At 37.5% G+C, this 27,237-nt stretch overlaps 1 protein-coding gene across 1 annotated transcript in view; it reads right to left on the bottom strand.

Annotated features, from left to right (window-relative positions):
* The window catches only part of LOC140139788 (ADAMTS-like protein 2), a 106,150-nt gene that overhangs the window by 15,860 nt on the left and 63,053 nt on the right, over positions 1-27,237 (bottom strand). Inside the window, exons 12-13 of the mRNA XM_072161500.1 lie at positions 8,411-8,537; positions 7,495-7,705 (exon numbers count right to left, since the gene is read on the bottom strand). Of these exons, the coding sequence (XP_072017601.1) occupies positions 7,495-7,705; positions 8,411-8,537 (338 nt within the window). The remainder of the gene's footprint in view (positions 1-7,494; positions 7,706-8,410; positions 8,538-27,237) is intronic.

Genomic DNA, 27,237 nt, shown 5'->3' with positions numbered 1-27,237 from the left:
TCAAACTGATTAACCACGCCTACTGACAGCTACTAATGATATTCAGCCAATCCGATCGACTGAATATCATCAATAGCTAATCAGTGGGTGTCTACCTACTACCAGAACACTAGCTTCTAGCTTGGGATTGACACCAGTATTGCGTAACAAAATTGATTATTAATCCTCTTCAGTTGCATATGTGTTAATGCTATTATATTATAATACTCGGTTTTACCCTCAGTTCACTGACCTGTAGGTAGCACACAATCAGTTCCTTTTGTCATCACTACATTTAATATTGTCCTGGTTAACCACGATTCGTTACTATTTTTGTAGAGGTTGTGCTTGAAATTATTGATTGGCTACAAACAAAGGATTTGAACCGATGTTCTTCACCGTAATAATTGGGCAGTGCAGTGCAGTCCATTCGCTACTTGCACGGTTCCGCCATTATGCACTATGTGCGGGGAGAGCCTCGAACTGAGGAGTCCACCATATTTACGGTATGATACGTCATATGCACAACCTCTATTAATTGTGATAGTTGGCCTATTCGTTTAACATGTTTAAGAAAAATATAGAATTGGAGGACACACGCTTCATAAAAACTTTGGGTTTCACCTATTTATTTACTTTAAGGGGGATAATACCATGATTTTCATCCCAATGACAAAGTTCAATAACCTCAATTAAATACTCAATAGTGCAAATTTGACCTCAAGTTGCAGAGTATGAGTTTTTGTACCCAAATTTTCAAAGGTCATTCAATGAATATACAAATGTATTGGGGGTAAAGAATTGTGCCCTCATTAGATGAGCATGTTGTGGATCCTAGTGTAAGACATGAAGACCTACCAATTGAGAGACTGATTATAAATTGAGTGGTTGCTTGACTCGATTACTTAATTGATTGATATTTTAACACCAAGATACGGTACATTAATTACGAGACTACAATGTAATTTGTTAATAATCATAATTGATCGATTGATCAAGCGAATGATTATCAATTGATGCTTGTTGAGTAGTTTAATGCTTGACTGACTATTAATTCATATCAATCTAATAAGTTATTGTGATTCTATTATTATATTATATTGATTGATAGGATGACCATATCAATTAAATGATTAATCAATCAATTCATTAAATAATTCTGATTGTTTTCTTGATTGTTTGTTGAATACTTTATTGGTTGGTTGAATGATCCAACGATTGAGTGATTAATCTAAGAATCCCTTGAACTTGAAGAATGTCAGTTTGCAACCATTTGTCGAAAATCGGAGTAACTTTTAATTTTTCATCCCTAGCATGCAAATTGACCTTGGACCTGTCGAGCCTCAAAACTTGGCAACTATGTGTCCTGAGTGCAAATATGTTACACTGTGATCCTTATACCCAGACAAATAATTTGACATGTTTTTAGTGAATATGGAGCATGTTTAATTTTTGCCTCCTATATATGACTATGAGTATGTAGGGTGTTTGAGGGTCTTTTGGGTCTTTTTTGGGGGTCACGGAGTTCCAACTTGCCGCTTGATGCTTATATAAGCACATTTCCAAAATAGAACCAGACTAATATAATGACTGCACTGATTTTACAAAATAAATCAATATGATATCACGATTTAGGCCTACACTGGTAAACCAAGCTACTTTAAAAGTGTGAAGTGTTTTGATCCATGCAATCTCAAAATCAATCGATTGAGATGACTAGCGTACTTGTCCCAGTTACATAACAGATGCGGTTAAATGATGGGCGGGGTTACCAACCATATTTGGAGTTATTACGTTGTCATTAACTGGGTTGGTTCAGATCACTGCTTATGGTAATTCGATTGCGCTGCTGGGGTAGAGCTCAATCTATAAGGACCAACGCCTGACGGCGTTGATTATTAGTACTAAATATTGCGTTGGTCCTGTATGGACTAGACAAACAATGATAATGAATAGCCAGATGTGACCTTCGCTGTCGAGACGTTGTTTTCAGGGTTGTCAAACCCGCGATTTGGTAACCCAATTAGGCGACTTTTGAAGATTTTCCCCGGGACAATTTCCTGCCCCATAGAATACAAAAAAAAAAAAAAAAAATTGGGCGACTTTTCGATTATTTGACCTGCGATTCGGGCTGAATTTTTTGGCAACCCTGGTTATTTAGCGTTCATTTAATTAAATTACTACGCCGCTGGTCTCTAAATATTTTGAAGTGTTGTCCCATGGTAACAAAACTCCCGAGAACTCAATAAACAATCTGGACAAAGGAATCATCCAATCACGTTTCTATCCATGTGAGATCACCGCAAAAATTCATGATAAAAGGTCACTTTCCCAAAGAAAAATAGTGCAATCCGTCAATTCCGCCATGATCTCACAACTTAAATTACTCAGACCAAAATAATCTCTAGCGCATACAGGGAACCAAGCAAAAGCGATAGAAATGACTTGTTTCTCATGACGACTTTTGACTTTTCTCACTTCAAAATAAGTACTTTCCCCACCCCAAATTCACTTCTAAAGGAGTGCAATCGATTGCTAAATAACTAAGCAAACCTTGGAATGTAATTTCAAAGCCAAATATCATTAACAAAAGAAACCTTAGCATAAAAAGCAAGAACGCAAGTGGCCAAAATTTGTAGCAAAAATACAGTCCTCACTGACTACAATGACTAAGGCTCACTAGCTCCGCTAAGAGCCAAAAAACTGGAGCTGGAGTCGAGAGAAGTATGAAGGACTTAAAGTAATGTTAGAAAGTTTGTTTGAACCAAAAAAGAAAAGAAATCAAAATAACATAAAAATCAACCTTATTTAAGTTAAAGTCAGTTTCAGAGCTGGTGCCTTTATCGTGCATTGTGTACTCTCATTCAAAATACATAGTACCTCGTGGACAAATAATGAAATTGGGTATAACAGCAAAAGGACTCATAAAAATTAAACAGTAGTTGCGATTCACTTCATTTTTTCACAGAAGGTGACTACTGAGTGCAGCATTTATAGAAACTTTCAATAATGAGAAAGTTCAACTTGGTTCTTACATGTATAAATATAATTATATTCTTTGCTCTATTGCACTTTTTTATTCACCCTGTATATCTAATTACCCTGGAAATTTACTCTAGAAATGTGTCAAAAAAAAAATTAGTCTTTTTCACTTTTTAGTATTATTCTAAAATCCCCTTTTCTTGAAAAGTATTTGGTCAAATTACATAATCAGCTGAAATAATGGTGTATTTATTATAAACAAAATAACATACACATGTGGCTTGGGTCTGATTAAAGTTAACCCCCTGAGCACTACCTGCCGATCTCACATTGCCTCTGATTGGTCAATTACATGATATCTTCATTTTAATCACCAATCAGAGCTTTGCAAATAATTCACCCCAATTTTTTTGCATGGTGAAATTATTCTAACAATGTTTCTGATTGGTCCAATTGAAAATGAAAACTTCTTTTTGGCTAATCGGCAGGTAGTTCTCATGGGGTTAAAGAAATTGAGGTTTGTTGGGGCCTTTTTTTATATATTTAATATGTGCATTAGAATAATTGATAACCTGGCAGACCTATATCTAAAATCATGGATTTAAACTGGATTAGCATGTCTTGGTTAGCATAAAGTGTAACATTAAGATAAGATTAGCTGCCAAAACAATTTGGAATGCAAAATTATTTGTGCGTCATACCTACGTCATTTTGGTCCAGTGTCACCGACAACATGGGTCCATAAATTAGGATTCTGATAAGACTCTGATATGTTACCTCGGGCATGTTTCACCGAGATGTGGAATTTGTTTCTTGAACAATACTTAGCATTATTTACTTAATATAAACAGTCTACTTACGACTGATCGCAGCCACATACTATATATTCACAACTGTTTCACTGTACATGGCTACTTTTAAGTAAATTTAAAAAAAAACTAGAGAATTATTTTGTTACATGGTCCGAAAACATTTGGGCGAGAATTTTTTTTTAAATTAAAATGAAAAATTTTTTCCGAAGTTTGTCATCACAGATGAACTCATCAAGTCTTTGCCATTCTCAAAATGTACACTTTTATATACTTCAGACCAACAATTTAGCAGTTATATGAGGCCCAAAAGTTTACATAATTCCAGGGTTAAGGCACCCATCCTAAAGAAGACATGGGATTCCTGTCTTCTTTACCCCCAAAGACACATGCCTTCTTTTGGTTAACATCCTTAGTGATTGCAAGCACCAACATGCTACACACACACCACCATACACTTCACTAACATCACTTTTATTTTATAATAACTCTGAAGAGGAAGTTTATGGCAGTTAAGTTTTTATTCGGTCTCATTTTACATGCCAGAACTTCAACAGATAATATAAACAATAGTGCAGAAAGTAGATGGCCTAGATGCACACCTTTTTCTGAAGAGAGGAATCTCATACTACACAATTTAAAAAAAATTAACTTTCGCTTCATCTAATTTCTTTTTATGTCTTTTCGTTGTAAATTTTTAATCTCTTTACTCTTCTTCTTTCTCTCACTTCCTCATTTCTGTCTTCCATTTGATATTGTCTTATCTCACTTTCGGTTTTCTTTTATTTGTATACTTCTTTCTCCGAACGATAATATTTGTATCTTTCTTATTTCCTTGTTTCTCTTATTCCATCTTATTATCTTCTTGGTTTGTATCTATATTTTCTAGGGGTGTTGTTTTCCAGGGAAAAGATATCTTACCCTTCCCACAATCCTTTGCAACAGTATATATCCCCTCATCTCATCAAATGACACTCTAAAGGTCTGTTCATACTACCACCGCATTTGCGATGCGTTGCTTTGCGATATCGATATATCGATTACTTTTTGCCGCAACTCAAAGCAACGCATCGCAAATGCGGTGGTAGTATGAACGGACCTTTAGTTTATAATCAGGCTCCTTTGTTTTAATTTTGAGAATAAGCTGACTAAACATGGGTCGAGAGTCAAGAAATAAACATATTTGGCAAGATCTGGATGTGCTATGTTCATTGAGGTACATTTCATCACCATCGATATCGACCAATGTTGCACTAGATAGCAAATCAGTACAAAATTTTGAAATGGTTGAAATGCATTGTGGGAAGTGTAAGATATCTTCTCTGTATGTTTTCTGCTCTTCTCTCTAGAACTTTTCCTCCCTTGTTTCGGTACCTTGCTACCTTAGCTGCTGGTCTTTATTCTTTACTTTAACTTTTGTGACAGTTATATTTCCTTTTAAAAGAGAATTTCAAGCTATATAGCTCAATTGTTCCACGAGAAAGAATAGAAACTGTGGAGGCATAAACTTTCACCATAGTCTATGCCAGTTGCAAATTTATACCGATTGAGCAAACTTGACTGTGCCTGTTTATAAATAACAAAATTGACACAAAATTTAGTAGCCAAAAATGTGTGTAATGCATGGCATTATTGCACTTTGTTTGAAAAAGTTTGTACAAGTTTAAGGACTGCTTATGCCATTTTGAAAATTATAAAATTACACAATTGAAAGGTAAAGATGCAATAATTAGAGGTAAATGAGTGCACACCATGGACCACAATGGCCTCAACCCAATGGCATAGTTTGAACCTCAATTAAACAATCATAGTGCAAAATTTGACCTCAGGTTGCAAAGTATGAGTTTTTGTACCCAAATTTTCAAAGGTCATTCAATGAATGTACAAATGTATTGGGGTCAAAGAATTGTGCCCTGGCTGATGAGAATGTTGTGGATCCTAATGACATCAGTTGCTTTGAGGGTATTGTGAAAAATCTAAACATTTTGCTTTGGAACCAAGAAATATCCTGAGGGGCGTAGCCTCAAAGAATATTCCGAGGTCTAAGCAAAACGTTTAGATTTTTCACAATACGTGAAATAAAACTGATGCAAAGTCATTAAGGGACAAAATCAAAACTCGACCGGCGGTCAACTGCCAGTTCCGGGCAGTTCTGTCTGGTTGCTATTGTTCTAAACAATACAGAAACGCCCAGAACCGGCGGCCCTGTATGACTTTACCTATATCTTCCACAACTGGAGTGAGTATTTCAAATGGAAGTTACCCTATTGTCTATTATATTTGGAACTCATACTCCAACTGTGGAAGACATAAGCTCCATCATCCACAAGGGTAGTGTTGATATTATATTTTTAATTGAAAAAATTTGCCCAAAATATAACTGGTATAAATTTGTCTAAAATTTTATTATTTTCTGTTCAAAGTTGCCTATTGGGCTACCAAACTTGAGAGTGTGGCAACACTGGGTGTAAGGCCATGGGCCTGCTTTGCTCACGTTGCAAAGACACAGAAAGACTATGATAATTTAAGGCTTCCCCAACTGCTCATAAAATTTAGGTCATGGGGAAAAATGGAAAGAGTTTTGGAAGCCCTACAAAAATTTGTATTTATATACAGTGGCGGATCCAGGGGGGGGGCAATTTTCTACAAAAAAACACCAATGTAAGTAATGGCCGCAAAGCGCCCACCCCGGAGCGCTAGCGTGACGCAGGGGTGTATGAGGTGCCCCCTCATAAGTTAGAAACTTTTGGAAAATGAAGACCCAATTGAAGCCATTTGGTTGACCATTTTGTCACTATTATTGTCTAAAATTTTAGTTTGAAAAAGCCTCAAATTTGCGAAAAGCAGCCCAATTGAAGCCATTTGTGGACAAGTGTTGACCTTTATTGTCTGAATTATTGCTTTATAATTATATACCCATAGAGTTGCATGCGCTGGAGTGTCTGAGGGGATGTGCCCCCTCAGAAGTGGAAAAATTTTGCAAAATCCCAGGCCACCCTGAATCCGCACCAGTTTATATAGTTGGAGAATTAGCATTGATTTAAATCAGGAGAAATTGTAACATAGAGATAAGAATAGCTGCCAAAAAAATTTAGAATGAAAAATAATTTGTGTGTCACACCTGCGTCATTTTGGTCCAGTGTCACCAACAGCATGGTTGCATAAATTATATCTCTGAGAAGAAATTATTAACACTTCAATCAAGACTTTACCAATAAGGCAAAAAAATTGTTTGCTTGCCATCCAGTGGGATTTTTAAAGTGGGTCTGTAGGTCAGAAAAATATTTTCTTTTAATGGCTCACTACTGTATAGGCCTAGGCAATGAGCATTAGTCATGTGGAAAGATAAAGCAATAATTCAGACCGTCAATACGCATGACACACCATAGGAATAGGCTCAATTTGGGTGACTGAATACTTACAAGCATACGAAACAAAGTTCATTGGAAACATGGATGCAGGAATGGACAGTTATGAAATGTTACATGAGTTTACAGTAATGATTTTCTTCTTAAGAAAATGTTGTTGGCCAAATTTATCTTTGAAATGGCAATTACACACACAGAAAAAGTAATAAAAAAACCCATTAAAATATGAAATAATTTGAAAGGGCCGACCCTGATTTTGGCCAATTTTGGGTCGGTCGGTGGAAGGCAAGCAAATAAATTTTTTTGGGCCTAATGTATGGTAGGCCTACACTGCCAACACACAAGTCAACGCTTACCTCTGACCAATCAGAAGTCTGCCATTGTGGTCCACATGACTCCAAATCTTTGCACGGTTTAGTAGCAGGTGGTGCTTCTGTGCTATTACATAGATCGTTATTAATGCTGCTATCTAGGCCTGGTGCTATCATACGCCAACAGTGTATTGTACGAAAGTTTACTCCTTGCCCGCATGTCCTGCTGCATTCACTCCAGTTTCCAACTTCCCATCTTTTCGCAAAATTGTGAAATATCACAGTGAAGTGTAACAAATAAAATTTAATTGTACTATAGTTTATTAATAATTCAATATGGAAATATGAGGATTATGATATTCTGATCATCCCTATGAGTAAAAACAGTGGCGTAGCAAAGGGGGGAATTCCCCACAGAAGTTTTTTAGGGAAAAAATGGGGATGACAAATAGTAAAGTGTCATTAAAATGACTGAAAATGGGACAAAAAATTGACAAATAGGGATGTTGTTCCCCACAATGGGACAAAAAAAAAAAAGAAAAATGCCCCTCCACAGTAAAAGGCAGGCTCATGTTTTGAGTCTTGAGTCCCGCCTGGCTATGCACACACTTTTGATCCCATTCCATATTGGATTGTTACTATTCTGATGATATCTAGCCCTTCCCAGAATCCTTTGCAATATGACGCATCACCTCATTACATAAAATGACACTTCTAATACTTTGTACAGGTTCCCTGTTTTCATTTTGAGAATAGACTGGCTAAACATGGGTCGATAGTCAAGAAATAAACATGTTTTGCAAGAACTGGATGTGCTCTGTTCATTGAGGTACATTTTGTCACTGTCGACTTATGTTGCACTAGATAGCGAATCAATACAGGAAATTGAAATGGGAGTAATGGATTGTGGGAAGTGTAAATTATCTTCTCTGGTTCATCCCTACGAGTAAATAATACATACCTTGGATCACATGGTTGTCCTGCACACTGATATGCAAGTACACTAGGCTTAGTGGCTTGGTTGCAATAATGTTTGGGCACCTGGACACCGTGTTCATTCTCACAGTAAGCAAATTCACTGACGGTACCTGGATAAAGAAAGAAAGCAACATTTTGAAGGAAAATTTGCAAAACATCTCCTTTTTTCTGGAAAAACATTGAAATTAGCCCTTTTTTGAAAGATAAATTCATAAAAAGTATGCTTTTTAGCTCCCTGCCCCCCCTTTTTTCCATCTGAAGTTCACACTTTTATGACTCCCTTTTGCACATCAACTATTATACAAAAGATGCAGGTTCTAAGGGGGCTGGCATTTTCTTTGGAAGAGGGGGGTCCCAAATATGTTGGTGACCGGAGTCAATTTTTTTATGACCCCCCTATTGTGGCCAAAAAAATTTACGACCCCCCTATCTTCGGTCGAAATTTTTATGACCCCCCCTCCACCTGCACAGGCAAATTATTCATTTTGCACAAGTTTAATGCTCTGCATGCTAACCATAGGCTTCAACATAGAAAGTCCAAGTTTTGAGATATTTTTCTCAAATTATCAGCAGCTATCTTAATAAATAATAATAATAATAAGCATTTGTAATGCGCCATCAATCTAGTAGAACTATTCCGAGGCGCAGGCATGAAAAACAAATAGTACAATTAAACATTAAAATATATACATACTTCAGTTACTTCAGTTACATCAGTTATGTTTGGTATATGATTTGCTAAATAAATAAGTCTTTAAACAAGTTCTTAAAAGTCTGAAAACAATTACAGGTTCTTATATTCAGAGGTAACAAGTTCCAAAGTGTGGATGCAACAACAGAAAAGGCTTGATCTCCAAATGTAGATGAAGCACCACTTAACCAATACTAGGCTTGTTTGTGCTCATTTGATGCATATTTCATGCTGATTCTAAATATGGTCATGAAATTGAACAATTCTGAATTTTTTTAATTAAAAATAAATTGAAACTTGTCACCTGCAGTCGACACCCGCATGGAGAGAGTTATAGATCAGTACCCATACTCCCTGATTGACTTACCCCCCACCTAATACTCATCCTTAATGAATACCGGTACTGTAAGTTGTACGGTGCCCATACCTGTACTAACTCAAGTCCTGCAGACCAGGGCACCCCGACACCACGGTTGCTGATTTAGAGGTTAATAACTGCGCATCAGTTATTTGGAGGGCATTGTGAAAAATCTAAACATTTTGCTTTAATCTCTTCACCTTACAAAATAACACAAAATTTTACTCAAAAGTTGATAAAATAGATGATTTTTACATCTTCCCTTTCCAAAAATAGATCAGGCTAAAACATGACAACCAATAACAAAAGTGCGTATCACAATCTGTTCAAATATGGTAGCGCGCAATCCAAATACAGCAGCCAGCGCGCGCGCAGTTTGTTCAACGAACAACACACAAACGCCGGTCAATTGTGGGCGACATTGGAACAATTACGCATTTTGCGTTCAATTGTGAGATATTAATGACCTCGATTTGCGTTCGCGTTTTCACAAATAACTAAATGTAATTGGATTGCAAACATCGCAATTATTAATGAGGTTATGAATTTCTAATATTTTTTTAATCAAACATTTCGTTTATTTTATCAGATTTTGTTATCTAAATCAGATTTTTTTGTTCTCCACTGAAGTCAACCATAGTGGCTCAATATCCGATGCAAATGCAAAACATTTCTGATGTAAAATCTTGAATAAATCATGTGAAAATTAGATATCCACTAAAAAAAATTGGAAAAAACATTGGGGTATTCCAATTGAAAATCATACACCCCATATGGAAGACATCTGCCATACAGGGAGTGTGAATTTCCAATGGGGTCACATAATGGGTGACTGTTTTTATTGGGACACCTTGTACCAGTTGTAGTCCTACTAATGCGGCTGTCAATTGCAGTCCCTGCCCCCAGGACCCAGGGATAGCGGGGACTTAGGCGGGGACGTAATTTTGGAAACTGTTACAACCATGTAACAGTCCCGGCGGGGCGGGGCAATATTTTCTTGTACATCCCGGGCAAGTCCCTGCCCCCTAACCCTGGGACAACTACCAGAAAGATCACAAAATGTGTATGAATTCTGAGATTCAAATTATAATATCAAAAACCTGGATTCCCCTGTTATATGGACAGAACAGATCACTGTTTCCCCGCTTTACGACCCTGCACAGTTGAGAGTATTCTTTTATAATGTACTGGGTAGATCCCAGCCCTTCGAGATGCATTACATCCCGTATAAGTCCCGGCTATATCCCGGTAGTTCGGGGATCCAATAAGCTGTTACATCCCCGGGTAAGTCCCGGCTAAGTTCCTGCTATTGCCGGGGTCCCGGGGGCAGGGATTCAGGCACATAATTCACGCATATTGGCCTAGGGGTAAGTTATCCCATATTTGCAAGACTATCCATGCCTTCAAGGTGAAATAAACCTACTCATGTTACCGCCTAGCCGTGGCCTGGCTTGCTGTCTGATCTTACCCAGGGAAAGATGACAATAAAATATTCCCCTTTAAACCACGATTATGAAATGAGACAAAATTATTGCAAAAATAACCAATTTAGTCATTTTTCCTGAAGCAGTCTTTTTTATTTACATTGTTTACACTTATTTCCGCATACATGGCATATGATACAATGCATGCATAGATTTTTTTCTTGTAAAATATTTTAGTGATACTGTAAAAGTGGAAATTTTCGTGAGGTTTTTATTTTCGCGAATTTCGCGAGTGGACATAAAATCCCGAAAATAAAAACTCGCGAAAATAACCTTTTGCATTAGGTTTCTATTATATCAATATCAAAACCACGAAATTTAATTCTCGCGCAATTGATAAAATCTTCAAAATCGCGAAAAATATCTTCTCATGAAAATATTGACTTTACAGTAACACATTAGGCCCTTCACAATTGATTCTTAGTTTCCTGTTTCATTGTTGAAAACAAGGGATGAGGCGACTTTTAATTATTAATTATCTATTATTTTCTTTATTTTTAAGCATGTGGTCGCAACCTACAACAACCCGTTTTGACTAAGAACCTGCATTTAATTATGTTACAACTATGTTTATACATAAGTAATGGTACAGTTATGTTCTTTGTTTATCCATCATTATAGTTGATATGATCAAAGTCATAAAGTATCAAATTGAAGTTATTAAAGTTATTTTAAAAGAGAAAATCCAAAATAAAAATAAAATAATTAAATATTTTGCAATTCTCTACCTTGGACGTAGGTGGGAAACAGGAAACTAAGAATTAATTGTAAAGGGCCTTACAACAAATGAACACTTAATAAATTAAAAATTAAAAATTAAAGCAATTTTCCTGATACACAAAAGTTCAACTGTACATAAAGTTTCCCACAATGCGTCTACCTGCCGATTGGCCAAAAAGAAGTTTCATTTATCAATTGGACCAATCAGCAATATTGTTGGAATAATTTCACCACACAAAAAAAATGAGGTGAATTATTTGCAAAGCTCCATTCTGATTGGTGATTAAAGTTAAGATATCATGCAATTGACCAATCAGAGGTAATGTTAAATCGGCAGGTAGTGATCAGGGGGTTAAATGTAGTAGGAAAACCGGAGGACCCTGACAAAAACCTGTGAGGTGAAGTAGTGAAGTGAGTGACCCGTCCTCCCACACTAACCTGTCCTCCCAAGTGTAGCAACAAACACCTTTGTATCCCCCAGTTACACATTAACCTACACCACTTACCCCACCATGAAACCACTTGAACTGTGAACATGATACCACTTGATCCACCTTAACACCACTTGACCCATCCCTTGACCCACCCCAACACAACTTCATCCGGAATCCTTCGGAACACCCTGGACCACTTCGGAACAACACGGAACACTTCGTAACACCTCAAAACACTTAAGCACACCATGACGCATTCCGGAACACCATGAAACACTTCAGTACACCCCGGAACGCTCTGGAATACGTTGAAATGCTCCAGAGCACTTTGTGACTCATTGGAACACTTCAGAACCAAAAACAACAGGAATACTTTGGAAAACTTTGGAACACCTCAGAACACCAAGGAACACATTGCAACACCCTGGAACATTTCATAACACTATGGAACACAAAGAATACTTAGCAAAACCCAGAACACTTTGGAACACACTGCAACACTTCTTAACACTCCGTAACACCATGGAACACTTCAGAATACCCCAGAACACCATGGTACACTTTGGAACACACCATAACACTTTGGAACACCCTCAAAATACTTTGCCCAGAGCACTTTGGAACACCTCAAAATACTTTGAAATGCCTCAGAACACTTTGTAATAGCCTGGAATGCTTTGATACACTTTGGAACATTTCAGAACACTTTGGAACACCCTTAAACAATTTGGAACATCAGAATCATATGGGAATACTTCAGAACACCCCAGAACTCTAAGAACTTTTTGTAATATCACAGAACTCTTTGGGAACACCCCAGAAAACTTTGGAACACTCCAAAACACTTTGGAATGTCCAGGAGCACCTCAGAACATCCAGAATGCTACAAAACACCCCAACACTTCTGAGCACCTCCGACCACTTCAGACCAAGCCGCTAGCCGAAACACTTCAGAACGCCTCTGGGATACTTTGGAACACCTCGGAACAGTTTGGAACAGCCCTGGAACTCTTCAGAACACCCCAGAACACTTCAGAACACCCTAGAACATTTCACAACACTTTGGAACACCAAAAGAACACATTGCCACACCCCAGAACAACATGGGACACACTATATCACTTTGGAACACCCAAAAATACTTCGAAATGTTCCAGAGCACTTTGGAACATCTTAGAACCCTTTGAAATACCCTGAAATGCTTTGGTATACTTCAGAACACCCCAAAATATTTCAGAACATCCCGAGACACATCAGAATAGCCCGGAACACTTTGAAACACCTAGGAACAGTTCAGGACACTCCAGAACACTTCGGAGCTCAATGAAACTTCAGAACAACTCAAAACACTTTGGAGCAGCCTGGAACTCTTTGGAACACCCCAGAACACTTAGGACCATTTCAGAACATCCCCAAAACTCCAGAACACTTTGGAACACCATGGACCACTCTAGAACACCATGGAACACTCTAGAACTCCATGCAACACTTTAGACCAACCCGGAATACCTTAGAATACTCCATAACACTTTGTAACAACACAGAATACTTTGAAACATCCTGGAGCAGGCACTTTGGAACAGCCTAGAATGCCTCAGAACACTGTGGCACACTTTAGAACACCCTGTAATACTTTGGAATGGCCTGGAATGTTTCAGAACACCTCAGAACACTTTGAAACACTTTAGAACACCCTGGAACACTTTGGAGCATCCCAGAATGCTACGGAATACCCCAACACTTCTGAACACCCATGAATGCTTTGGAACACCCAGAACATTTTGGAACACCTCGCAACACTTCAGAATAACCTGGAATACTACAAAACACCCAGGAACATCCTGGAACTTTTCAGAACACCCAGAACCACTTCAGAACAAGCCAGAACACTTCAAAACACCTGAAACAATTGGGAACACCTCTGAAACATATTGGATCACCCTGAAACCCTTTATTTTATCATATTTCCAACACATTTCAAACCATTTTTGGTAGAAGAGTTCCCAATATGCAAATTAATGACTAAATGTGCACACTTTTCACCAAAAACCTAATCAGGTGATCAGCAGATGTGTATGGTTCCTTCCACCAGGTTTTGCGAGATAATTTGTTAATGAACTCCGCTATCAATTTACATATTTTTCACAGAAAAACATACGGGCATAGAGCAGAGCTGGATATTCTTCCTCCCACCGAGTAGCATCCCCTTATCGTCTTATGGATCCGTCTTACAGCTCTGAACGAACACAGACACAAACACACCCGACAGATAGAAAAGAGATATATATGTGTCACATATTAGAAATATTGTTCACGTTTTAGCGAAAATAGGGGTATTGTCGAAGGGCAAATAATTCGCCAAATCACTAAAAAAAGGGGTGTTTTTTCCCTGAAAACTTTGCGAATGAGATGCAAAAGGGGGTGTTTTTAAAGTTCACCAACAAGCATCAATACCCACGGATGCACGGCGCTGGGCAATTATCTGACCCCTTTTCAATGAACCTATCTGGTCCATGGGGGCTAAAGGAGGCATTTTTGAAAATTGAGTTACTGTAATTATTACATTATACATACAATAGGATATCATTTACTGAAAACACAAAAGGTCTAGCATACTCGGTTTTAAAGTTATGAAGTTTTTTGATGCCTATGTATTTTATTGTTTTTTACTCTATATTTTTACCTTTATCTCAGTTTCAAATTTGCCACCTTTGGCCCCCATGGACCAGATGGTGTCACATACAACTAAATTTTGTCAAAATAATATTACCATCAAACCTTCCAGCTTAGGATTTGATGATTTTAACAGCAGATAACTTATTTGTAATGTGTTAGTACATGTGAATTCCCAACTTGTCGTTCATTTTCCTTTTATAAGCTGGGTGCCCTGATATTTAAGATTTGTTGACCTTGTTGGTACTTTTAGGCCATTTTTGTCAAAACTTGCCCCTTGTATGTTGCCTTGCCCCCCCCCCCTCACCCCACCCCTCTAAACAAGTGCTGGTTACACCACTAATAAGCTCCCCTGAAAGTGACTGACATAAGTGCCAAGAGTGATAATTAGGTAAAATATCATTGAGTCTGGATTCCTATTACTTTACTACTGATCATTAAAACCACAAGATTTAGTTAATTAATTTTCAAAGCGGCGATCTAATGGCACAGGCCTCTTGAGTTCTTCTCTAAGACGCTGCCAGAATAGGTACTGTCCGTACCCATCGCCAGGCCATCTAAAGCACTTAACTCTGCAGAACAACTGTCTTAGGAGCAGAGTTAATCGCCTTTGAGGAAGCTCTTCTAGGAGAACAAAGATCAGGACATTAGGGTTCTCTTCCAGAAGCCTGCGATGTGCCATATTAAGTTCAAAGTGACACCAATTGTCATCAACAAAATGAGGTGAGAGTATTGCAATAATTTTGCGACTTCTTTGTATGTGAAGTGACAATTCATTTAAGATGAGTCTGCCTGCCCGTATGTCTCTGGTTTTAAGACAAAGTCTGAATGGGTCTTCTCCTTCCTCGATGTTGGCTAGAAGTTCACCATCTACCCAATCTTCATCTTGTCCATGGTATATGACATAAGCATCATACCGAGGTACACCATCCTCATCTTCATCATCATCAAAATGATCATCATCATCATCAACAACAAGTTGGTTTAGATGTGGTCTTCTGTTGAACATAAGGAAACGTATGTACTGAATATGCCAGCGATACCGCACTATTAACATAGTTGTAACACTTAAAAGAACCAAACATGCCACACCTACGGCAATGTAGATCCACAGTTTTGATTCACAGTCCAAGTCAATCTCAGTAATACTCAAACCTTGTTTTGAATCTGGTGAATAGCAACAAAAGTTCCTGACATCAACAAAGTAACCATTAAGATATACTTCTTTATCTGTTAATAACCAGTTCCTTAATGCCATAATGTTGCAATCACATACCAGGGGATTATTTAATAGATCCAAGCTTTGAAACTCTGGGTGGCCTGTTTTGGATAGAAATGTCTCTGGGACATTTGTAATTCCATTTCCTTTCATAAACAATGAATGTATGTATTTCAGATGCTGTAGATTGCTTAAAGATGCAAGTTGATTGTTGCTCAAATCCAAGCATGTCAAATTCCTCAGTAACAAAGCATCTTCCTTGTCAAGTGTTGTTATTTCATTGGAACTTAAGTCCAGCTCCTTCAGGATGGGTGATTTAAAGAACTTGAGTATTGCTTTAACACTCCAAAGATATTGTGATTCAGCTTGATAATAAACATGTCGCAGGTATAGATTTCGTAAATGTGGTAAATCAACTTTGGTACCTGAATTATAAAAACGCAGGTATGTTTCAGAGATATCTAGAGTAACAAGTTTTGGGCATGTGTAACTACTGAGAGAAACTTGCCAGAATTTGGCATCTACGACATTCATAATAGGTGCATATTGACATATGCTTGATATTCTTACAACTGACTGAAATTTGATTGAGTCTCTAGCAAAACGTAGCTTGTTTAAATATGACAGGTTACAATACAGGATTGGATAGAACTTGTTATAGGATTAAATCTAGCTCCTCAAGAGATGAAATTGAGCAAAGTTGATCAGCGATTTCATTGTTTTCATCTATAGAATTATGCGACACATCCAAAACCTTAAGTGAATTGTAGCTACTGAATATGCGTAGTGCATTTGATTCAAATACATTAAAAAACAAATTGTTTAAATGTAATTCTTGCAAGTTTTCTAAACCATCAAAGGCATTTACTGAGAAGCTTTTGATTGTTTCATAACTCCCAGAATCCCCATGTATCCTTAGTATGCATAAACTTGGAAACCATTTGAAAGGCGAATCACCAATCCAGAATTCATTACTCACGATTTCAAGCATAGTCAATGTCTCATTCCATTTTTCCAATGACTCAAATGTTGTTGAATTTAAGCTGACAGAATTATATAATTCAAGTGTTAAGTTTTGAAGTGACGGTGAATTTACCAAGCTCAAATCCTTTATGACTGCAGTGACATTAACTTTATAATAAGGCCAATCGTTAGGTGTCAGATAAAGGCTTGTAAGATATCGTAAATCCTTGAATGGAATGTAGGATGTAGAGGAATACAAAGTGGATGTGAAATGTTTCAATGGAATTTTTTCAAAGCATTCACCAGTAATATTCTGAATATCGATACCAACCAAAATCAAAGTCTCCAGTGAGGTAAGTGAGCAAAAATCAAAACAGTTTGGATTCTTTCCATATCTATTTAAAACAAGCAAGTACTGTAGTTTAGCAAGTTCAATGAAGAAATCCCCACAATCCGAAAGTGTGTCCATTTCAACATAACATCTAGATTCAGCAGAGATGTGAGATCAATAAAAGGAGTGTTTGTCACATGTTTTAAGCTAACAAAATGAATCTTGAGCACGGTCAGGTTTGAGAGCGGTGCAAATGTTGTAGCAGTGAGACTGGTGATCCGATTAGACATAAGATCAAGTTCTAGAAGTTGATTTAGCCCTTTGAAGCTGTCATCATAAAGATGAGTGATATTATTTGAAGACAAGTCCAGAGCATACATGTTATCAAGACCGCTGAATGCTTCATCAGGAATAAAATTAAGCTTATTTCCAGTTAGATTCACCCATGTCGCAAACTGTGGTAACGGTGGTATGCAGTCCAGGTTTCTAGCACCACAATCTAAGTATGTCTGGTTGAAGACTTTACAAGGAATAGTTCCATGTGGATAATGACATGGTGACTGACTGGTTGCTGCTAAGATTTGACACAATAACAGAATGCCGATGTATTTTAACAAAATCACAGCCATGATGAACTAAACAGTGATGGTTACGTACCACAGCAGAGAGGAGAAGCAAACTGATTGTAGACTTGAATACATAGCACTTTTTACAGAAGTGGTCAATTTTTTACATACCGAGGGTTTGGTATAAGAAAGGCCTATCTGCAATAGCTGCCCTATAGACATTCGACAATTTCTGCATTCTATATTGTACACATATGACACCTGGCAGCTATTCCGTTACATTGAAGTGCAAGTGCATGCAAGAAGTCATACCTGCAATAGCTGCCCTTTAGACATTTGACCATTTCTGCATTCTGTACACATCTACACCTGGCAGCTATTATAGATAAGCTTTCTTGTACTACATCATTGATACAATAGTTTCACATGACAGGGAAATCAGAGTAGATTACACTTCCCTGTTCATTCATACACAGGCATGTGATTAGGAATTCCCAGAATGGAGGAAACTTGCGGCCGGGCGAGCGTAGTGAGTAAAGCTCTTGCCCCTCATGGCCGGGGTCCAGGGGCCCACTTAAGGGCCCCTGGTGGGGTCCAGGGGCGAAGCCCCGGCGGGGTCGAGGGACGGAGCCCCCGAAGCCAGAGGGCTTCTACACTGTAAAAACCCTATTGAGGCCCTCTCAGGAGAGCAATTTTACAGGAAAAAGAGACACATAAATGAAGACAAAATGTTTAATTTGAATGAAAAAATACCACTTTTTAGTACAATGTGAGTGAAAATCAAATACTTAACCTCACTTATTAGAGGGTTTCTAGATGGTCCGTTAAAGCAATTCTTCTCTTGGATCCATAAGATATCATGTCCCCACACAGTGAGCAATAAGCTTTACCGGCGACAGCAATTTTTTTGATACCATTTTCCTCCACCGTACAGCTCAATTCGCGACCATCTTTAACATGTATTACTTTCACTTCGTGATCCAGCCAGCTCCAGCGGAACTTGTTTTTCAGATCTTTATCAACTACGCCGACGTTCGCATCATTTTTCTGAAGCGTTTTCATCTTGATTTTGGTTCGATACCGATAAACAAATCCTGTCGATCACGCAATATCAGTTATCAAAATTAAAGATGGCCGAACAATGTTGATAGAATGCAAGCTTATCAGTGATTGGTTTATATCGGCAAGTGACGTCAAAATGGACCAATCATAGAAATTGTTAGTAAAATTACAATAGCGTTTCTTTGGGCGACTCTTAAAATAGTAATTCATGAATAATCGGCAGTTTTTCCATTCATGTTCGCAGGAAAAACACATTGGGCGAATTTTGCGTGTTTTTCAGCATGCCTTATGACTTGGCACATGGCCGAAACAAGAAGTTTGTTAAAAAAAAGAGAGATGCTCTTTGCCAATGTTCAGGAGCTTAGAGGGGGCCCTCCCCCCCCCCCCCCCCAATGTCTCAACGGATTTACATTGATCTCAGGGGGGTCGGATTTTGGTCTCAAATCCACGAATCCGCGGAAAAATCACATGCCTGCATACACAAGGTATTGAGGAGGTAATAATATATGGGTTGTAGTTATAAGCCTTTTAACAATTACAGATCAAAGGGCATTATGGGTAATGCTTGTAAATAAACATTGAGGACTCGGCACAGTATTTCAATGAGGGTACACTTGTAAGCAATTTGTAAGAAATACTTCCTATGTGCGTTTTGCATATTTTTTTGTCCTTGATGTTTTCTGAACACTTGCATAAGACAAGGAAAGTAGGGGAAGGTGGGGCATAACGGAACACTTAACTTCGAGGATGCTCTAGGACGTCACCATAAGTAATATGACTGTAAAAATTATATGTTCAGTTGAAGATTGTATTAAGCTTTAATATACCATTAACCAATATAACTTGAATCTTACAATTTTTTATAAAAATGAAGAAATATTTTCAAAAAAAAATAAAACCGTTTTGCCCCACTATCGGGCAAAACGGAACTATGGGGCAAAACGGCACCCTGGGTGTAAACTTATATTAGCAGTTCCATCGGTAGGCCCTAGGCCTAGTTATATGTAGGCCTATATTCAGTTACAATAAAGTGGGCCTACCATCTCTGTGGAGTGAGTGGTTAACGTCTTATAGACCTAGTAGGCCTATAATATGTATGACCAATATTTGATTAGAAAGAAATATTAAGTAGGCCTACCCATCTCTGTGGAGTACGGTTAACTTTTAATCATTAATTCTATCTGTAGGCCTAGTTTAATATGCCTATGTTTCAGCGAAGTGTTTACCATGCTCAAGTAGGCCCCTAGATAACGCCTACATTTCCTTGAGTGAAGATGTATTATGTCCAATTGGGGCAAAGCGGAACCCATCTGTGGGACAAAGCGCCTGGGGCAAACGGAACCCTGTTCCGTTATGCCCCACACGAGGGGTTTCGTTTTGCCCCATACCAGATTTTTTAGGAATAGGTTGCATGCATAATACATTGTAGCATATAGACCATGCAGTACATACAGCTCAAAGCTATACCTATAGTGTTTACAATATACGCAATTATTTGGGAATCCGATATTAATGAAGTAAAATGTCCGCACATTAAACATCTACATATCTTACGTCAGACAGGTTGTAATTTTTGACTCGATCTTGCTCGGATGTCAGTAGATTGTTTCAGATCAAATTTTTGTTGTAAATCTCAGTGGCTATACTTGTGTTCCTCAATATAATTTGCATAGACGACAGTATTGCCAAGGCCTATTTTTCCCTTAGGTCCGTTTTGCCCCGGGGGTCCGTTATGCCCCACCTTCCCCTATTGATGAGCTGGCTAGAAACTGTCCTGAAATTTCCAAAACTGTGAAAGGGCTTATTGCTTCCAAGAATTATGATACAGTCGATAGTGTATGCCTAATTTATATTATTCAGCTATATAGTATTTGTGGTGTAATGTATAATCAGGAACAGTTCACATCTTCCTCAAAAGTGGATCAAAGGCAGGGCCGGATTTACCATGGGGGCCCCAAAATTGCCATGTGCAATGGGCATCTTCCATTTTAGTCGAAAAACACGATATTTTGGGCCAAAATAGGGTACAAAAATTGCACAATTTTCGCACTTCGCGTGCACTGGCTTGTTATATAGTAAAATTCAGCTTCAATTTGGGCTAAAATAGTCTAAATTTGAATTTTTTTCACGCGCAAATGTCCCAGTAAAATCTACAAACTTTGCCACTTGAGTGCATATGCCTCAAGGTGCGTGAGGGGGCCTCAAATTTTGGCCTGGCCCAGGGCCCCAAAAAGCTAAATCCGCCCTGATCAAAGGGCCAACAAGTTTCATTTCTTCCATTTCCAATTTGTTAAAAAAGTTTAGAAGAAAAAAGGAAAAAGAGTGTAACATGAAAAAGATTAGAAGAAAATTGTTTTTTATAAAATGTTAATATAAACTTGACTTTTTTCTTTGAAACTACATGAACAAGGCCAAGGTTTATGTAAAAGTAAATCCTTTACAATAAAATGCATTTCTTCCAAAAACAATATTCTAGAATATTTAGTACATGATGTGCAAAATATGTGATCAGTCACGTGCAAAAGTAGAAATGTTACCCCTATAGCCAGTATCAGAGGTATAAAGTTTCTTTCCCTGATCTTATTTTCACATACCGCTGTCAGCAGGGGAGATCCCACCCCCCGATCTATGCCTATGGAGTGATGCATCATAAATTTCGGTGATTGCCCATCGTTTTCCAAAAGTGGTGCGCATCTCAATCACTCAGCTTTAGTGGAAGCAGACTGAATCAAAAACACCTCCCTTCAAATAAGTAAAAAAAAAAAAAGGTATTTTTACAAATCGCTATGGCAAAAATGACATCACTTTTGCAACTTGAAAAAGATCTCAACTCCGGAGCGAACTTACTAAAGGCTGTGCAAATTTATCTGTCCCACAGGATGAGTAAATTTCAAAAATGGCCTACCAAATAATTATTGCCCCCCTCCCCAATATCTCCGCCTGCAAAAAACAACCTTGCCCCCCCATCTCAGCCTGCAAAAAATCCTTGCTTCCATCCCCTTTTTCATATGCCAAAGTTTTGGGAACTCAATTTGCAGCTGCACCCCCTGCCTACAGGTCTGGTGTTTTAACCCCCTGCCTGAGCACTACCTGCCGATCTAACATTGCTTCTGATTGGTCAATTACATGATATCTTCACTTTAATCACCAATCAGAATGGAGCTTTGCAAATAATTCACCCCAATTTTTTTGTGCGGTGAAATTATTCTAACAATGTTGCTGATTGGTCCAATTGATAATGAAAACTTCTTTTTGGCCAATCAGCAGGTAGTTCTCATGGGGTTAAAACCATCTGCCTCCAAAGTTTACCAAACTTAAAAAGCATGACATATCAATATTCACGATCATTTTTGATGAAGTAAAAAATACGACAGCATTAACACAGTTACAATTGAGGACAAGCCGATTCATAACCCCCTGTCTCCCAAGCACAATGCAGTATCTGCTGTGGTGTTCATTTCCTGCATTGGGCTATTCAATTAATAACCATACACCCCCTATGGAACACATGGCCTATGTCTTCTACACAGGGAGTGAGAATATTAAATGGCACTACCTGAATGGGTAACTCCATTTGAAATTCACATTCCCTGTGTGGGAGATTAAAGTCATGTCTTCTATAGGGATGTAAGGATTTCAACTGGAATAGCCCATTTTCACCTGTGCGGTATGACCTATATTACATGTGTAACCCCCCCTGCATGAATAACAAAATATACAATGTTTAAATGAGGAAATAATAAGTATTATGTTGTTAAGTAAAGTTTCAGTCATGTTTGCACCACAGATCCTGTGGTTTGCACATAAAGGAAGCAATTTTCTCTCACCTTTGCCACCTTTTGCTACGATTGTTCATTGATTTGGAATCCACAGTCTGAAATTTTATGTTTAAACAGTAAATTAAAGGAAATTTTATGCTCTTGATATGAGGGTTTCACAAATTGTTTTGAAATATCCTGTCCTGCCTTTGCAACATCTTGGTACAGAGTCATGTTAAACATCAAGCGTGTGGATCGGATTCCAAATGAAACCATCTACAATCTGACCAACACCACTCCACTGGTTGCCAGAGTCAAGATTCATCAACTCAAATTTCTCGGCCATATACTGCGTCTTGAAGGCGACGAGCCTGTGAAAGAATATGCCCTCTATATTCCACCACATGGGAAGAGGAAACCGGGACGGCCGCGCACACTGTACTTACAGTATGTCCAACACCTCCTGGGAGATGTTGCAGCCAAACAAAATTGTTTCGCTTGCCCAAGATCGCAATAGTTGGAGAAACCTTGTAGTCGCCTGCTCCGCAGCCAACTGATGATGATGATGATGATGATGATGACTAGTGATTCGTCACAGTACTATTTCAGTCCAAATCTAGCTGTGCTCTTACAAGAATGATGCTCTGCATGCTAGCCAATAAAAAAATATATAGGCTTCAACATAAAAATAAGTCAAAGTTTTGTCAAAATATCAAGAGCTATCTTAAGAACCACTGAACCAATACTAGGCTTGTTTGTACTCATTTTAAGCATTTTTCTTGCTCATTCCAAATGGTCATGAAAATGAACAATTCTGATATTTTTAAATTAAAAAATGAAACTTGTCATCTATCTGCAGTCGACACCCGCATAAAGTGAAAAAGAACACCATTACTTATGGATCTGAATAATTTCTCTGTACTGATTATCATAAAGATATTATATACCACATACATAGATTCTTGTTGTTTGATTGGTTAAAACCACATCATGTGGCATGAAATAGTTTATATATTCTTGAGTTCCCAATTGGGGTTCCGGGTTGTGTAAATATTTGGTAAAAAAATCCATGTATGAGGTACATAAAACATGATCTCAAAACCGTACTATTTTCCATCAGCGAAAAATAGTACTGTTTTGAGATCACCCAGGCAATAGTTTTGACCATTCACCTCTTGGGCAGTCAATATTTGTATATTATTCAATGACTAATGTGAAACATATGCTATATTTCTTATCAATATTCATAAAGCTAAACAAGGCAACCATAAATCTGAGAGCATCTTACACTTCTGTGCTACTGTTGCAAAGACTGAGCAGATTTGAGTTTAGAACTGCTCATTCCATAAGCGTGGAGCAGCTATATAACTAAACACCAATTGCCCACGTTCTATTTGCTTTAGACTGTTTGAGAACGAGTTGGAACATATTTCTCGAGAAGTAAAAAAATGTATAAGGCTTAAAAAAAAATAAGTTGACTTGCCCTTATCGACCGACCCAAAAATCTGAAAGAATGTGGTCACATTATTTATTTATTATAATTTGACTGTAGAGAAATGTCATATTTTGGTTTATAATATTCAAAATATGTCTTTTATTTATGTTAAACTGCAGTATAAACGCATAAAATCATCAATGTCTTACAAATTCTGACTCTATTTCTGCATTAGTTTTGTTAATTTTGGCAGCGTAAACATACCCTGTAACTTTAACAGGGAAATGTGGGATGGAAATTGTGTTCAGTCGTGTTTCCTGTATTGATTTGAATCACATTTTCCGTAGTATATTCGATAAAATACACACCTGAAGATGTGTACATTTGTAAAGTGCATACTGTCTCTATTTCTCTAAAATTCTTTATGCAAAGTATTAGGAATCACATCGTATTTTGCAGAAATTGCAACAACAAAAATAATAATAATATATCGACCAACCGACCCATGTGTTGGTACCTAAAGGGCAAGTCAACTATTTTTTTAAGCCTAATGGAGCAATATTGTTCATATACGATAAGTAATATTTTCATAACTATTCTATGTAACTGCCAATCAAGTTTTTGTAAAATAAGGAGATATATGACAAGACTTTATTACAAAGTTCGTATCCAATTCCAAACAATAGTATTCTATTTCCAAAATCTTCCACAGGTATAGTCTGCATTTTAAGTGGAATAGCCCTATGATTGAGATATTTCAAATTTTTCTAAATGAAAAAGTCATTAAACATAATTACTGGTAAGCCTAATTAATGTGGCCATACACTCCTATAATAACCAGCCCCTGGCTGATATTTTCAAGGGACAAATGTAAGCTCCCCAATTCCATAAAATGTCTAAATAAACCATCTAAATCTTCTGGTCTGTATGCACAAAACAAGTTGGACCAGGTCTAACTTTAGGCATAAATAAAATAAATAGGTCTTTTGGGAAAAAATGTAAATCTTCAATACCTAAGGTCAAAATTGTTAAATTATGGATGGCTTTTCCTCCTAGCTACAAACACATTAAGTACATATTATTAGATTAATAAAGTTTACTTTGAGGACTGTTAAATACCAAAAATCTCAATTTGTAAGCATTTGCCATAAATTTGTATATTGCGAATTAAAAAAAAATCAAAATTATTTGATATCAGAAGGACATTCTTCAGTATTCGAATGCAATTTAATGTGCTCTCAGGTCCCACAAAAAATACTGTACAAACCTTGCTATCTGATCCCTTAAGCTTACCTCAGATATTTTGAAAATGGATACCAAAAAGGAAAAAATGTAATAAGGCCAAACTAAAAAAAAGGTTTGTCTCAAAGCTCCCTGCAGCATTAGTTTATTCACCAGCATTAGTAACAAAAATTCTTCTTCTTCTTTTTTTTCAGAAAAAGTGTATAAAAAATATGATCGAAATGCCCTTTTTACACTTCAATACAATAGCAGCATCACTTTATTGTTCAATACAACACTTCATACAGTAGAATAGGACTTTGTGGTTTTTTTCACATTTGAAAAAAATCTTTGGTAAAGAGTTGGAGAGATTTGAGACAAATCTTTTTTAATTTGGCCTAACGTCAAAAAAAAAAAAAAAAGCAATTTTCGGAACAATACACAATCACTCAATAGGCTGATATGAGCTTTAGTGTAAATTTTCCAATTCACATTCATTTCCTTTTTTAATACTACCCCCAAGTGAATGACTTAAGTGCTTGGGATGCTATTTTGGTTAACTTAGGTTAATTTTGTCTTAACATGTGTGAAAATAGCCCCTCAAATGCAAAAAAAAGGTATAAAACCTTGTAGTGTATGGGGCTTTGCCCTTCGATCCTCACTGGGCTGTTGCCCCTCACCCCACCAGATGCTTACGCAGGCCCCTGGACCCCACTCTATGTCTAAATAAAAGTACAATTTAAACTAAACCTGTATTTTTTCATTGTTTTGTAAAGCCCCCCCCCCCCCCGAATGACTTGGATACCTTGGGTGCTTATTACTGTAAACGTGGTTATTTTTGCGAGGGTTTTATTTTCATGTTTTTCGCAAATTGGCATCTACATTTTTGTAAGTACAAATTTAACAACATGCGAATAGGTTTATTTAGTGTGTAGGTCCAGGAAAGAAAGCTCAAAACGTGAAACATAAATACATGTGAAAGTGTTTAAAATTAACATTTACACAAATTCAACTCCACACAAAAATAAGAACTTCTACTACAGTAGGTCAAATATATTGAGTTTGGATGCCTAACAGTACTACAACTAATGATCAGTACAAACCACAGGTCTTAAATTCCTAATTATTGAAGCGGCGATCTAATGGCACAGGCCTCTTGAGTTCTTCTCTAAGGCGCTGCCAGAAAAGGTATTGTCCGTATCCATCACCAGGCCATCTTAGACACTGGACTCTGCAGAATAACTGTCTTAGCAGCAGAGTTAATCTCCTTTGAGGAAGCTCTTCCAGCAGAATAAAGATCAGGACATTAGGGTTCTCTTCCAGAACCCTGCGATGGGACATGTTTAGTTCAAAGTGACACCAATTGTCATCCACAAAATGAGGCGAGAGGATTGCTATAATTTTGCGACTTCTTTGTATGTGAAGTGACAATTCATTTAAGATGAGTCTGCCTGCACGTATGTCTCTGGTCTTAAGACAAAGTCTGAATCGTTCGTCACCTTCCTCGATGTTGGCAAGAAGTTCCCCATCTACCCAATCTTCATCTTGTCCATGGTATATCACATAAGCATCGTACCGAGGTACACCATCCTCCTCCTCATCATCATCAAAATGATCATCATCATCAATAACAAGCTGATTTTGATGTGGTCTTCTGTTGAACAGAAGGAAGCGTATGTACTGAATATGCCAGCGATACCGCACTATTAACATAGTTGCAACACTTATAAGCACCAAAAACGCTACACCTATGACAATGTAAATCCACAGTTTTGATTTGCAGTCCAAGTCAATCTCAGTTATACTCAAACCTTGTTTTGAATCTGGTGAATAGCAACAAAAGTTGTTGACATCAGCAAAGTAGCCATTAAGAAATATTTCTTCATCTGTTAATA

This window comes from Amphiura filiformis, chromosome 18 (assembly GCF_039555335.1).
Source record: "Amphiura filiformis chromosome 18, Afil_fr2py, whole genome shotgun sequence".
NCBI lineage: Eukaryota > Metazoa > Echinodermata > Ophiuroidea > Amphilepidida > Amphiuridae > Amphiura > Amphiura filiformis.
The sequence above is the reverse complement of the archived record's forward strand: the minus strand, read 5'-3'. Positions and strand labels throughout refer to the sequence as shown.